The sequence below is a fragment of the Diadema antillarum genome, unplaced genomic scaffold (genome assembly GCF_040938485.1).
Source record: "Diadema antillarum isolate AM-2024a unplaced genomic scaffold, OU_Dant_1.0 seq00000135_RagTag, whole genome shotgun sequence".
NCBI lineage: Eukaryota > Metazoa > Echinodermata > Echinoidea > Diadematoida > Diadematidae > Diadema > Diadema antillarum.
This window is the reverse complement of record NW_027271212.1, coordinates 602,676-618,277: the sequence shown is the minus strand read 5'-3', so window position 1 is coordinate 618,277 and position 15,602 is coordinate 602,676. Positions and strand designations below refer to the sequence as shown.

The window sequence follows — 15,602 nt, the reverse complement described above, 5'->3', positions numbered from 1 at the left end:
ACGCTGCCCTGATGTGCAACAATTAATATCGGTCATGATTTTGCTCATATTTTCACCACTCTGTTGCTTCTATTCTGATAGTTGGAATCTACATGATATTTCCTTTATGATAACAGCCTCCTTCAACCCTTAACATGCCAACTAAGTTTCCAACCAGTGCCCAGTGACAAGATTTGTTGAAGACTTGAGACAAATATCAGTAGCTGACTCATGACAAGAATTTGTAAAATGCAAACTAAACAGTGAAATCAGTTGTGCATACAATACAATATTTCAAGAGTGAAGGGTATGGACAATGAATGTATGCTCATTGTGAGGGGGGAAAAATGGACATGGTATTGTATGGCTTCAAAAATATTGTGCTGGTAATGCTTAATAAATAGTGATACTTTAAAATGAAATGAACAGGCTTATCATTAAAACTGCTTCATAAGGTTGAAGTGTAGTACTGATGCCAGTACCTTGGGATTAAACCCTAGAATGGACTGCCACATGAATTTAAAAAAAAAATGTATAAACAAGAAATAGTAGGAGCATAACACAAATGAAAAAACTTACTGGTTGCTTGTTATAGGATGAGCAAAAGTGTCACAGGTGTACAAGCTACCAGAATAATCAAAATTTCTCAATAAAAGCACAATTTTTAAAGCCACTACAGACATTCAATACCCACAGTGACTAGATGAAAGTAACTTGCCTATGCATGCAAGATATAACACCCAGATGGCATTGACTCACACCTCACAGAGGTGAGAAAAACATAACGTAAGAAATGAATATACGTGTTGTAGAATTCTGTAGGTGTTCTACAAGTTGTAAAAAGGTATTTGAAAGGATGCCTCGATGATCCGGGAGAAATCATTACATGTTTGCATATCTCTGTAACCTTGTGTGAATTGGGGTGAAAATTTCAGAGGGCCTTTTAGCCTTTTCTTGCTTTTTCTTTTCAAAGTTTAATGGTTTGAAGTAATCTGACAGCTTCTACCTCACAAACAAGGAGGAGCAGAGGTTTAGTGCTAACTAAAAAAAGACAAACCAGAGGCTGTCTGGAGATTGGTAGCCTATAATCTAGGTGGAGGATGCAGCTATTGTCTTTGCTGTTACGCTACATGTCTGATGTGGCGAGACTATTGTCTTTGCTATTAAGCAATACTGTATAAGCTGTTATTTTCGCGTACAGATATTTTCGCGAATTAGAAGGTCACAGACATTTTCGTGAGATGTTGTTTATGCGAATTGATACCAACACTATCTTGCATGCATTGTTAATCTAGTGTATGGCGACATTTTCGCGTGTTGTTAAATTTGCGATCCAACTGTGATTCGCGAAATTCGCGAAAATAACCACTTATACAGCTACGTCTGATGCGGCGAGACTATGAACAATGGATGTGCGCGAAGCATCCACCGCCTACGTCCATTCATTTTGCTGTAATCGTTGCTTTCTCATCTATTCTGAATCAGTGGCAAGTTTCATAGGAAAAACTGCTACTGACTCATAGTCAATAATGAGGAAAAAAAATCATTAAAGCAAGACCAGTGGATATAGGCTGTGGATGCTTCCACTGTTTGTAGTCTTGCCAAATCAGACATATTGCTTAGCAAAGACAATGATCTCACCGCATCAGATGTTTAGCATTTACAGCAAAGACAATAGCTGCATCCTTGTATTGACCTGGTGAAATTTTCATTATAAAGAAGTCGCATACAGATAGGACACTGTTGATCTTTATTTCATGATTGTCTTTCATACAGAAGAGCAGAAGACACCATATTTCATATAGATGTAGGTTGGATTTAAAAAAAACAGATTACGATTTTTGGAAACTAAATGACAAAAACATAATTTCCATTGAGAAATATCACGCCACTTTCAGCACATGGTCCCACATACTCATATCCGTGCTGTAGCTTCTATAATACACATTCTCTTGCAAAGCTGTGCAAACCCAAAGCTGATGACATCACCTCAGTTTTTACTACAGTGGGGTTTTTGCCTTGTCTCATGCTCAAATGCTACAAGATATTTTGGGACTGTTTTCCATCTGACCAAATCTTGGTCCTCAAAACTATGATTGGGCTCGCGAGTTAGATCTTCCTGAGGAGCACGACTTTGACACTGTTGCAGCCGATTTGCGATAAATATCATCACCACCACTGCAAACGACAAGTTTCCTCAATGAACAAATACACATAAAATTCTCTGTGCTAGAACTGTACAGCAAGTATACACAAGGAGACAGCTAGACTCATAGAGATAATCAATATGTTCATATCATCACAACAATTTTTTTTGTAATAATTTTCTTTCACAGTTATATGAATAAAATTGTTAAGAGATGTCTGTTTCATCAGACAAAGATTGGTCTGTGTATTTCTACTAGCAGTGACTATTTATAATATATACTTTTCTCTCACATTCTCTCATATTCACTCTCTCTCTCTCTCTCTCTCTCTCCCTCCCTCTTTCTCCACTTCAGCCACTCTGGGGATAACCAGTTAAAATCGTTTGGCAGAGCCTTGAACATCGCAAACAAAAAAGGTCTAACAGCCTGAATTAAGGCTACAACCTGCAAGTAATTCCCCTCACTCACATTCTTTCTTTCTCTCCCACTATCACACTACCAAATATCTAGTTACAGAAAGTTATGTACATCATCTTAATATCAAGCAGAGAAATACAAAATATAGTCACTGAAGCTATAATCACATTCAATTTTTTTCTTATTTTTTTCTTCCAATTTTTACCGCTAAGGGATAATTTCCAGAGTACAATCAAGGTACCAATATAAAAGATTATCTTTCAGCTACCAATGGGTTGTGCCTTTATTTTGCAGCAAGTGGATATTCCCATAGAACCATTGTTTTTGCTCAAGAAACTTCAGGCTCGCCAGGAATTGGTTAGATTCCACACAACTTCAACCCTTGCCAAACGAGAGAGAGAAAAAAATGGAGCATGCCCTGCCATGCAGATTGAATTTTCTCTTCAAAATCAAGGAGAAAAGTAAACCACACAGCACTTACTGGCTTGTAAATATATGATACAATTCAACACATCTTTTGTGGACACAATCAGTGAGCGACTGTACGCATTCAATAAAACTTTACATGGAATCCTCTCATTGACAAAGGTGCAAAATCATTTGCTTGCTTTTGGCTATCAAACTTAATAGCTGGAGAAGCACTAAACTGTGTGGCGTTTCAACACACATTGCCTACTACACAGAACACCGTAAGACTTTAATATCCAAGGTAGATGACAAATTTTCTTCTTTTTTTCATTTTTTAAACCCTGTTCGAATCCAAAATGTAGAAGACTTTGTAGTACCAAAACAATACATCCCAAGGCTCTTTGGAGTGAAGACGAACAAGGTTTTCTTTGTGCACACCTCTGCGAGTAGAGAAATATAGTAATAATAAATGATATTCAGAGTTCAGTATTACACAAAGGATTACACAATATGACTTTGGTACAAAAAAGGTTAAGTGTTGGCACCTGTCAAGTCGATATGATTCGGAGTATCTACAGTCGATGATCACGTGATCCGTTTGACCTAACCTGGCACTCGACTGTTTTGTTGCACCACTGTTTAACTCAGACAATTGGATGGAGAATTCACAGACATATGCCGGATATATTTTCTTCCTCCGCTCTCTGATAAAGAAAAGCCACACAAACCGATGTCCACTATCAGCAGAGATTCCTGCTGGTACTCCTAGAATTCGATAAAAGTCACCAAACCATAAACTCTCGCGGTATGCCATTCAGCAGAGCTCCATGGTTAAATTGAGAACGCAAAAAACAAAAAACAAAAACCGAACAACTTTCATATCTTGTCAGACTACAGATGACATCACAATATATTCAGAAATAAAAATTGTTCGTAAATGCTGACATTATTTCTTCTTCTAGCGCATGATTATTCATCAATGACTGATTATAAGATGAATAGCCACTGATATTGGCAGCCTCTAAAGAGTTCTCAGATTAACGTCATTACAAAACACTGATAATATCTTCACAGTTCACATGAATGTCATCAACACAGGCAAGATTCTTTAACTTAAGAAAAAAAAAAGATGAGGGGCAAAAAAAAAAAAATCCAGCCTTTTGCTTAATAACAAAGAAACTGTGCAACAAACTATAGATAAGAGAGAGAAAGAGAGATAGAAAAAAAAAAGGAATATTAAGATTATCATACAACTGTACTTTATACAACGCTTGAGTGGTGTGTAGGAACATATCTCAAAGTGATCATCCAAACAAGCCCTAGTAGTAGTGGGTCCAAATTTTCAGCCACATCAAAGCAAGTACATGTAAATAATGGACCTTTTCTATCTTTTCTTCCCCCGACAGTGTGTCACTTTAATATTCAGATCAAAGTTTCCAGAGACGAACAGAGCTGCCTGTGGGGTAGATCTGTTTTTCAGGAGCCAGAGAAAAACAAAAACAAAAAACAGAGTGTTGCCAATTTGACGAGCTGTTCAGGCCTCTGTCCCTTCGCCCTCTGTCCCCTTGAGCCGTAGCCGGGCGAAGTCTTCGAATATGAGGTCGTCGTCCTCCTCCTCCAGTTTCTGCTGAGTCTCAGTACCACTGCAAGGCATGATGGGAAAGGTCAGAGGTCAAATCAGATGAGAAGTCACAGTTTATTGCCATGACAACGGGTAAGCCAGAAAACAACCTAATCCCTCAACAAGGGAATTAAAAACAAAACAAAAAAATAACCAAACCTCAAGTGCATTATTGACTCGTGTTTCATTCTATTTTAAGCGCATTATTGACTCGTGTTTCATTCTATTATTTTTTAGCAAAGCCCTAACACTCTTCAAAACAACTAACAAACAAACATAAGTGTGATTCATTTTACTATGCCATACATGACATGGTTCACAGTAGCTGAGCATTACAACAGTTTTCAGGGAGCTTTGTGTGGGTTCTGTAATAATACTGCCACTAGTGGAGTTGACGGTGTTATCGTCCTGGAATATGGTTCTGAATCAGTGCCATCACTAACTGATTTATGAGAAATTGTGGAGTTTTATTCTTGAGGTGAAGACAAGATGTTTTCTGGGAGCAAAGAAAGGTTTGGGGAGAATTTGTATTTTTGAGGCCCATGCCAGGCCAGTAGTTCTGATAAAGATACATTCATCAAATGTTACTCCAGCACCAAAAGTCCCCTACAAATAAAATCAAAGGTTATATAAGGTACATGACTTTCTTCTGTAAACCTTCATGCCTATAAATGTCTGTATATTCACATGTACACATAAATATAAATATATAAAAATATATGAATATATTTATATATTTAAAGTCATATATTCATATGACTGAAATGGTGATCATATGCAACATACTGTAGAGGTGGGTGACTCATATTCACATTCAAGATCATCACATACTAATTTGCCCAATAAGAATAATGATGGCTGTGTTGGTGGTGGTAGTGATTGAAAATAATAATTAAACAAGCATTATGGCAAAGTTGAAACATGATCAGGCACAAAACGCAAATATTTTTCTTATCTTTCTACCCTCGAATAAGTGAAATGGTGTAGTGAAGCACTATAATAATCTAGAATAAAGTACAGAGATTCCTTCTTCCTCTTCTTATCAACATGGAAATATGGGCCAAAATCATGACAGAAAGAATAAAATAATCATATCAAGAGAAAAACGGGCATGCAAATCTCATGTAAAACAACTGCATCGTGTCATGAGACTCAACATATTTATTATGAAGTGGGTAGAATTTGGTGGTCCCTCAGCTCAAAAATCAAATTATTTAGGGGAGCACTCATTCTTCAAAAATCACTTGTGACATCATTTGTGACATCACAAACACAAGAGCTTGATCTTTCCATGAATAACTTATAACTTTTTCCTCGAGGACATGTATGGGACATAAAGTGAATGGAGGTGAGATATAGTGCTGACGGGCTTATTGCTTGTGTCAAACACAAATTGAATGCACTGAGAGAATAAGATTTTCTCAGATCACAGAATTACACAGTGAGCAACATTCTTATGCAGTTACTGTGGCTATAGTGAGAGCTGAAACATCTTCTTTTTTATCATTATTCTTCAAGTAGTCTTGTCCTCCAGCCTCAATTACAAGAATGAAATGCAATTGCTTTGTACTTTACTATACAAAATCAACAGAGTTCTATTCAAATTGTGGTTTTGATCTACATGTAAGATATCATGAGAAAAAGAGTAGTTCACTGTGATCTTTGAAATCAGTGTTGCAAAGGAGGAAATTTCCCACCCTACTAATTCTCAGTGGATGATGTCCTTTCCACCCAAGAAAGGTCATTTTCACAGAACTATATCATCAACCCACACAACGTTACAGCACTAACATTATCTTTGATCTGTGTATGCTTAAGATCCTTCACTGTGTTGTGTTCATTGATTGATCATATATCCATTCACACCCTTCATCTGCCAGAGGGCACAGGTATCATAATGCTAATTATTACTAAGAATAGAGGTTATATTATCCTTCTCATCCCTGTTGCATTTCAATTTCTTTTGAGCACTAATTGCTACACATACGTGGGTTTGTCTGCCATACATTCTAGCCCACTTTGACAGATGTGTGTGGGGGTACGGGGGGAGAGAATTACGGGAAAAATGAGTAAAAAACAGCTCTGCAAGTTGAGGCCATCACCTTCATGGACAAAAGAAGTCTTCTGCAGTGTTTGTGAAGGTGATTGCCCATTCACATGAGGAGATCAGGGTCCCATTTCATAAGAGATGTTAGGATAGCAACTCTTGCTGGAATGGTAACTTCCAATAGCAACAACCAATCAGGAAGCTGGATTCTTGTCATTACCACGACAATTGCCATTCCAGTAAGAGTTGCTATCACATCAACTTTCTTTGAAATGGGGCCCTGATCATTCCTTGAATGATAACAGCTCTGTCCACCATGACTAATTCATATTAACCATTTCAATGCAACACCTCATTAATACCACTGACATTATCTTCAAACTGGTACACATCTGGGACTGGCAGGATTAACTTTAAGTGTAGTAATTGCTGCACTTGTATGTTTGTCTTCATGATCTTCTAAGTATTAACACCCAGTGCATGTGTGAATGGATTTTCTGGTCCCTGTTTCTTCATTCCTCATGTGCTGTATTTTTGAGGAGTTAAATCAATTTCCTGAGCATTTGTTTTGAAAGTTTGGGCCTTTAAAATAGACTTGGGAGACAGATTACATGAAAGTTATGATGTAAAGTATAAAAGACTTTTTACATAGTTTGATTCATATGACAAAGATATGGGCATCTTCAAGGATATTCCAAAACTTTCATGCAAATTTGAAGCTGACAGCCCATTTACCTAAATCTCAGAACATATGTAGAATACATGGATCTTGACTTAACAAAACTATGATGTATCATGAATGTGATACCTCACATACTGGACCAGACTTAAAATCAAATTATTTGAAGACCAGAATATGAATGTTTGTGACAGTATTAATGTAATACACCTTCCTGTCCCACAGTAAAGCTGAAATACCTCTGAAATTCAAACTGATATACAAATTATGAAATTACAGTCTTACATGATACTGGATTATTATCAAGTAAAAAAAAAAAAAAAAAAAAAAAGAATAATAAGTTCAATCTTCTACTATGAATGACAACTAAAATCACTAGCAAAATACACTATTAGGTAAATTTGGCAGGGAAAATTCAAACACAAAACAACCAACAAGCATGCATCATGCAACTTTGCTACACTAAAATCTCACACCATGCAAACTCCAATGTTAAATGCATTTGACATGGAACCGGAGTGTGCTTCAAAATACCTCTCATTGTTTTCACCCGTTAAGTAAAGTGTTCGGCTGACACAATACTTGCGCGATCGTCCGTTAGGGTCATTCCTGAAGAATGATGTGAAGCAGGGGGGCGGGGGTGGGGGCAGGGGTTGTTGATATGGGGTATTTGCAAGTTTTATCATTTTTGTTGTTGTTGGGAAAGAGAAAGAAAATAGCGAGGAAGGAGAGGATAAAGAGAGAAGGGGGAAGATTGAAAAGGGAATATTCATGAAGCGTATGAGTAGAGAAGGGATTATTGCAAGGGGTGGGGGTAAGGGGGGGGGAGGCAAGGATTGCATAATGATATTTCAGACAGCATGAAGAGAAAGGAGGAAGGGTCAAAGGCCAAACAACATCATTAGTCTATGCAAGCCAGGTTTGCTGTTTTCATAATTCACTCAATATTGCTAAGCAGTCAAAACAGAGTCATAACAAATGGGCAAAACATGCAACAGATTGAGGGAACTGCGGTCTACTTGGGCTTATTAGGCATTCATAATTATGGCAAAAAGCAGCATTTAAATCATATCTTAGCACTATCAGTGTTAGTCTCTGGAATACAGGCAAGTCCCAGTTGGCTAAAATGAGTATGCGACTTGCTGGATCCGAATATGCACACAGACTATTAAACTGCATTGGATTACATACATGTAGCAGCCATGCATTAAGTAAGAACTAACCAACATATCCTATTAAGAATAACAAGAATAAAAAAAGATAGCAAAAAGCCAATATCTTATTCCAATTCAACATCTCGTCACATGGGTGACGTGGCTCATATCACTTTTTTTCCCCTCTCTTTCTTTTCCTTTTTTTTAAATCTTTATTTTTTATTTCATTTATTTATTTATTTATTTAATTTTATTTATTTATTTATTTATTTATTTTTATTTTTTATTTTTTATTTTTTTTATTTATTTTTTTTTTTTTGGGGGGGGGGGTCTTGCAGTCTTCATATGCAATCACGAATAATGAGGATTAAAGGAAACCAAAAAGGGTATCTCACAAGAAATGATATCTAATTTTTACATATAAGGAACAGGTAGTTTAATACAGAGGAAATAAAGTTAGTATTCTCTGAATATAGCACAATTTTGGTTTCTGATATGATCTTTAACCTCTGAAAAATGTGACATTCACCACGTATGGGCAAACAGATGCTAATTAAAACAATTTTAAAAAACGTAATGCCTCCGGCAACATTTCGTGGCGGAGGCACAAAAAAGCAGTAGAAATGAGTTCATTGCTCTTCTACTGTTGAGTAAACCAATTTGTACAGCGCAGAGGTAGTGGTGATTACTACATTAAGAATATTCTACACACAACATAACACATCTTGATTGAAAGTTTGCCTGATGCAGCGATGCTGCTACAAGACTCATTAGCATTTGTATTGAATAATCATGTAATATGAAACAATGTGATGGAAAAAACTGTAGAAATTTTATGAAGGATCTGGTGACGGAAATGGCCTGAAGCAAACCACTTGAAATGTCACGACGAGACAAGAAAAGAGAGAACAAAACTACAAGAGTAAAAAAATGTAGCAGGAAGTGGTTGAATTTTAATTAGAAGAATCAGAAAATCAGCTTTAGGGGAAAAAAAAGCTGAAAATGAACACTGATAGATAAAAACAATCAAAGCATAGGGAAGCGAGATGCATCTTTATATCAAAACAGTTGAGGGTAACGACTGAAACACTGATGTAATGGATACAATAGCGATGGGTTTTAGATGAAGAAATCATTTGCATTTACGCATACGTCGCTTGCAGTCATCACCTATGACATCCACACATACAATTTCGATATATTGTATCCGCCACATACTTAGCGAGAGTTATTTTTTATAAATCGCGACTTCCTGACAATTTCACGAGTGATTAGATTCACGATCGTGGAGTAATGTAATGAATGGAGAAATGCGAGCATGCACGTTGCATGCATGTCAGGATAAGAGTGTAAATTTTTGTGTGTGTTGTTGAACTTGCAAATAGCACCCAACGCGCCAAATTCACAAAAATATGTGGCATATACAGTATGCAAGTTGCATTTATGGAAAAATAGACAAGGCACTAGGTAAGAAGGGGAAAGCTGTAAAAGCTTGACTATCGAAACTAGTCCTCTAAAAGCAGCTAATGATTTTATATTTTTCGCCTATTATCTTAGTTTGCAAAGAAGATGATCTCATCTTATCTGGGTGGGGCCAGTAAAAGATCACACTGAATAACTAATTGTGTGTGAAAATGATAAACCCAGCACACACAATTTTTTTTTTTTAAAGAAAGAAAAAGAAAAAGAAAAACAAAATGAGGCCCAGCATTGGGTGGAGGGGAATTAAGTTTTGGGCAAACAGACAGGCTGGAAAGATTGTTAAACATTCCAATTAAAAAGTCATCTCTTTTAATTCAATTTAGCCTATTCTACTGAAAACTACATGAAACAGATTCCAGTTAATGCGACAAATTGTTTGCATGTTTAATTCCTTATCTTTCTTCTTTCAAGTCTGGTTTGACGGTCCACCATCAGGGCTGGGTGAACAACTTCTCATCAGTAAATCTTAGGGTTAAATGATATTTCCTTAAGCAGAGGCTAGCTGGAATCATGAAGAGCAAAGAGTTGAAGGGAAGATTGCTAGGTTTGAATGATGCATAAAGTGGAGAAGGCCAGACAAGTTCAACATGCCTGAAGGCAAGCAATTCTCCCTACTGCATCGCGACAGCGGCAGCACTATTTAATTTCCGTAACAATGCGTCAAAAATGCTGTGCCGGTGCACAGCACGAGCTCCATTCTATCGCAAACTAAAAACATGGAGCACTATCTCTGTTCCCAAATTACCATAGTTTTGTAGATTATCTCAGCAATTGTTACAAGTTGGGAAAAGAACTATGAACTTGTAAGCTATGAAAATGCATTCCTATTGTGATTTAACAATGTTTTAGTTATGATAAAAAGGGAAAAATTAGGTGCATCTACAAGTCGACACCTAAAGTGTGACCCTACTTGACCTCCATGTGTTGTGCACGGGTGCGTAGGATCCCCTCATTCATTTGCACATAGCATACAGCCAGCCTACGGGCCCAACCACTAGGGGCAAAATGTTTTATATGCGATAGGGATGATTAATATTCATAGAGTATTGGACAAGAAAAGTAGAAAGAGAGAGAAAAATAAGCATAGGATAAGGAAGTACATGAAGGTCGCATTTGAAGGTATGCTGTTAGGAAAATATTACTCAGCAAGAGATATCAGCGGTATCCACATGTGACTTGGAGGAGGCTTTTCAACAAAATGCTAAAGGCACTAAACTATGACAGGCAGAGAAAAAGAGAGGAGAAATCTTTCAGGCTTACTTTGCGTCGAAGTTTATCAGGTTGGTGTCCACTGGTACCTCAGCTGCATGATGGAACATTGAAACAAGAAGAAGACAATTAATCACATGAGAGTCTGAATTCAGTTTTCTGTAACGGAGCTCAAATATAAGTGGATTTGGTTTTGGTTCCGGATGGTCAGTCATTCCAATTCAGGAAGAGGCTTCATTGTATGGACTTCTACGATTCTAACAGACAACAAAATCTCGTAATGTTGTGAGATAAATTCTCACATACATTGTAAATGTAAGTTTGTGTAAGTATATACAATGATTTTTGCGTACTAAAAAGATTTTTTAATTTAACCCTAAAAAGACTTTGGGGGGGGGGGGGGGGGGGGGGCCCTGATTGGGCCCTGATTGAGCCCCCCCCCCCCCCCCACCCCTCGACATTTTTCATGATAAATCCGGAACGCAAAAATCTCGGGCCGCGACGTTTCATGACTTTTTTCTTTTAAGTCTTGTACAACATTTGAGACCAGTACGCGGTTGCAAAGTTTTGTAAGATTTTGCAAAATTTTGTAAGTGTACGTCAGACCCAAAATTGCTCAAAAACGTGATTTCATGTACAAATCCAATGCAAATTCTGTTTCTAGCCAAAATTCATAAATGTATCATTATTTTTACTTTAATTGATTAAGATCAATTAATCAATTAATTTAATGTTGTTTACGATTGGAATAGTGTAACCATCCCCCCCCAGTCTTGCTGGGCATCAAAACAGCCCAGTCTTTTCAATAGGGTTAAGCATTTTCCTTGTTGAAGCCTTGCTTGCACACATCATTTGACCTTCAAAAACATCTAATCTTGTGAAGAGAACAATTATGATATCAATTATGAAAAAAAAAAAATTTTCCACGCATTGTTGGCATGATTACACCAAGGACTGACATTGAAATGGCCAACAAAACAGGATGTCATAATGTGATAAGTGTTGCCCAGTAGGCAAGAAGAACATAGCACCTCTGGTATATTGAGACTCACTCTGGGTGTTGTTCTGGGTTGGGGTGGGTGCTGGCGTGGGCTCCGGCTCCTTGGGCTTCGGGTGTGACAGTGTGAACGGTAACTCCACTGACAGGTCACTGCGCAATGAGAGAACAACAACCAAGTTATTATTTTTATCATTATCATTATCATTTATTATTATTATCATTATTGTTATTATCATCATCATTATCATCATCTTCATTATCATTAAAATTTGTGAAAATGGAAATGCAATGAATTATACCACATATAATATGTGGTATAATTGCAGAGATTGATGGATAAACTTGTTGCGAGGTTCTAAGACGAAATATACACAATCCATAAATTTGAAATTATTAGTACACTGATTGTAAGAAATTACCTTCTGTTTTATGTGTATACATAGAATTTGAATAGAAAAGTTTACCAGTCTATTCAACACACATGTACATTCCTGTACTTTTTTATTCCTTAATTCTAACTGATTTTTTTTTCTCTATATATATATTTACATGTTTCCTAATATCTATGCTAGTTGAAGGTGGCAAACAGTAAACTGTATTCACTAAAATTTGGCCAATCGCCGAAGGTGTCCTAACCCAACTCACCCGCCGTATCCGATGATGAGTTTGACCTTGACCTTGTACTGTACGATGATACCCAGGCTCTCTCGCTCTTTTTCTGTCTTTGCACTCAGCCTGAAACGAAACAAAACAGATGTTGAACAGGATGTTGAAAAACGCTAAAAATAAAAAGAGACCAGATGCCAAGTTTCCATCAGACAATAAATGAGACAATGTTTTGTTTGGATATGCATCAAAATCAAGCACGAGTCCACCATAATTATTTTATCACAACTGACAAATTGAAATCAGGGTGAAATGCCAAGCAGCCATGGGAGAATATTAAGTGAGACAATGTTTTTCTTGTTGCTTCGGGATCTAAGAGTCAACTTCTCGGATATGCATGAAAAGTACATTGTGAGAATAAGTGTACAGTAATTCTTTTATCATATCTGATATATATGAAACATTGAAATTAGGATCAGATTCCAAGTAGCCATGAGACAAAAAGTGAGACAATGTTTTTCTTGTTGCTTCGGGATCTAAAAGGCAACTGTTTGGATATATATGCATGAAAAGTAAGAATAGTAAAGTGTACAGCTATTCTGTTATCTTAATTGATATATCAAAGCTAAGAAGTTCAAATGGTTATAAGCATGAGGGTCATGTGAGGATTTGATTTGTGGACATGTAGGTGGACTTAAATAAGTACAGAGATGGGGCATATACAATGTATAACAGTTTCCCACAATATGGCAGTGTATAGTCTGCAAAAAAGTTCTAGGCACGTTTGAGTGTTTATATTAAATCTATGCGTAGCTTCAAATTACACACACACACTGACAAGAATGATGTGCAACAGGCTTCATTTTCTTTTTTAAATATTTGTCTGTTCTTTTACACAACTTTTTTTTTTTCTTCTGCCGACTGCTTCTATTGCCGTTGGCTTTCAGTTGAATTTGTATTCACTTTTGTGCTGGATAAGCTGAAATTTCGATTGATATCTTCCTTGTATTTCGAATTAGTTATAATCATATTCTCCTTGGTCTCTATGAGTGCAGCATCTCTAATTTAAAGAGGACTTTTCTTTTGTGATTTCAAAAAAATACATACAAACATTAATTTTACTATTAGGACACACGCTCGGATTTCCACTCTCTGTTTTATAAAAGGTAAAACATAGTTTCCATACGACTGTAGAAACTGTTGAATTTTGCTCTAACATGGAGACAAATCCATAAGAAATGTGTGAAATAAAGCTGTGATAAAACAATTTTAGTTGAGTAATGACAAATTTGAGAATGTATCCCCAAGAAATATTGCAATCTCTGAGCATTCCCGATAGTAGTTCCTATGTGATGTTTCAAATTGATTACACTGATACAATTTATCTGGCCATAGCAGTATCCATCGCGCGAGAGTGAATAGCACACACAGCTCGTTAACTGCATGCAATTCAATACTACTGCTAGGGAATGTTTCGATCTTCACAATGTTCAGCCTACCCACTACTGAACAGAGGGGGAGCTTCAAGAATAAAATTCAGGAATGCCAACTTTTCTTATTTCACACTTTCGATCTCAAAATACTCAAAAACAACTCACTATCCTGGCAAATCACATCAGCCAGACTAGTTGTAGTTATTGTTGTTGCTTTGAGAGTCTTTCAATATATTGTAAGCAAATTCCCAATGGGGAAAGATGAATTTTTGAGCTCTTTCTGAGAACTAAGTTTAGCTTTAAAGGACAAGTCCACTTTCATGTACATATGGATGAGTGAATCTACTACTATAATACTCGAAGTTGTTGTTGTTGTCGCGGCCTTATGTATTTCCTGTTTTATTTCGGCATTGCTGGTTTGTCTATCTCCTCCCGAGCCGTCGGCTCCGGGCAGCTGCCACCGGTGCCGTCGGCCGCAGGAGAGTATCCTACATCGAATGGCGCGGGTTTCGTCCCCTCTCCGCCTCCGTGTCGACGTCGAGGACGAAAAAGAAAAATTAATTAGCTACATGCATAATGCATTTTTGTGCGTGACGAAAGAGCCGAGCGTTTCAATATTCACGGAACCTGCGCTGGCCTCCTGCTTTCTCGATCTTCCATCTTTTAGCTTGCAGAGACACTGGGGGATACTAAAGATGATGGTGCAGCGAAATCTCTGACATCTTCCGGCGGACGCGCACGCACACACACAATGTACCTCGCAGAACTCTACACACTCTACACTGTGTGTATAGTTCTGTGATGTACCTTTGCCTCCGCCTGTTACGTGTACTGAATGTATTGACGATGGTTACACGAATCTGTGTGTGCGTGATATGGACTACAAGGGCATTTACGTACAGTTCGCCATTATTGGCGTCCCCAAATGAAAACAACGAACGTTGTTATGTAATTGTATTTTGCACAACTGCAGAATACTATATGCAGCTCAGGTACGTCATTTAGTTTGCTCGCCGTTTGCTCTCAAGTCCGATGTCATTGTACGCAGACTGTTTAGGACGCGGCTAAATATATTTGCCGATCGTACCCTTCCATATCAGATTACACGCGCAGCTGTGTCCATTCGTTTACTGCAGAGCTGCTGTAATCATACATATTCATAAGATGAGCGGACGTAGAGGAAAACCTCGCTTTGCCGACCGCCTATTTTTAAAATTGCAAGTGGAAATAGAATGTGTGGTTCTATGGTCTATCAAACCAAGTTTTGGTGACAAAAAAAAGAGGAGCAAATGAAGACGAATGCAGTGATGTATATATTCTTCTTTCTTCCATAACATGGGAAAAATATTAAAGAAAAAAAATATGAGGTCGTGAGACCCTACTCCCACGGGTGCCTATTAAACCTGATGACTATGATCTC

General features: G+C 37.4%; 1 protein-coding gene across 4 annotated transcripts in view; it reads right to left on the bottom strand.

The window, feature by feature from the left end:
* Window positions 1–4,356: 4,356 nt before the first annotated feature.
* LOC139727535 (beta-arrestin-1-like) overlaps window positions 4,357–15,602 on the bottom strand; it is a 200,712-nt gene continuing 189,466 nt past the window's right edge. For 2 of the 4 annotated variants that reach the window (XM_071638512.1, XM_071638510.1), the window contains exons 9-12: window positions 12,789–12,878; window positions 12,196–12,293; window positions 11,195–11,237; window positions 4,357–4,594 (exon numbers count right to left, since the gene is read on the bottom strand). In XM_071638512.1, the coding sequence (XP_071494613.1) occupies window positions 4,486–4,594; window positions 11,195–11,237; window positions 12,196–12,293; window positions 12,789–12,878 (340 nt within the window). In that variant the 3' untranslated portion in view covers window positions 4,357–4,485. The remainder of the gene's footprint in view (window positions 4,595–11,194; window positions 11,238–12,195; window positions 12,294–12,788; window positions 12,879–15,602) is intronic. The other 2 variants (XM_071638509.1, XM_071638511.1) reach the window with 1 other exon arrangement.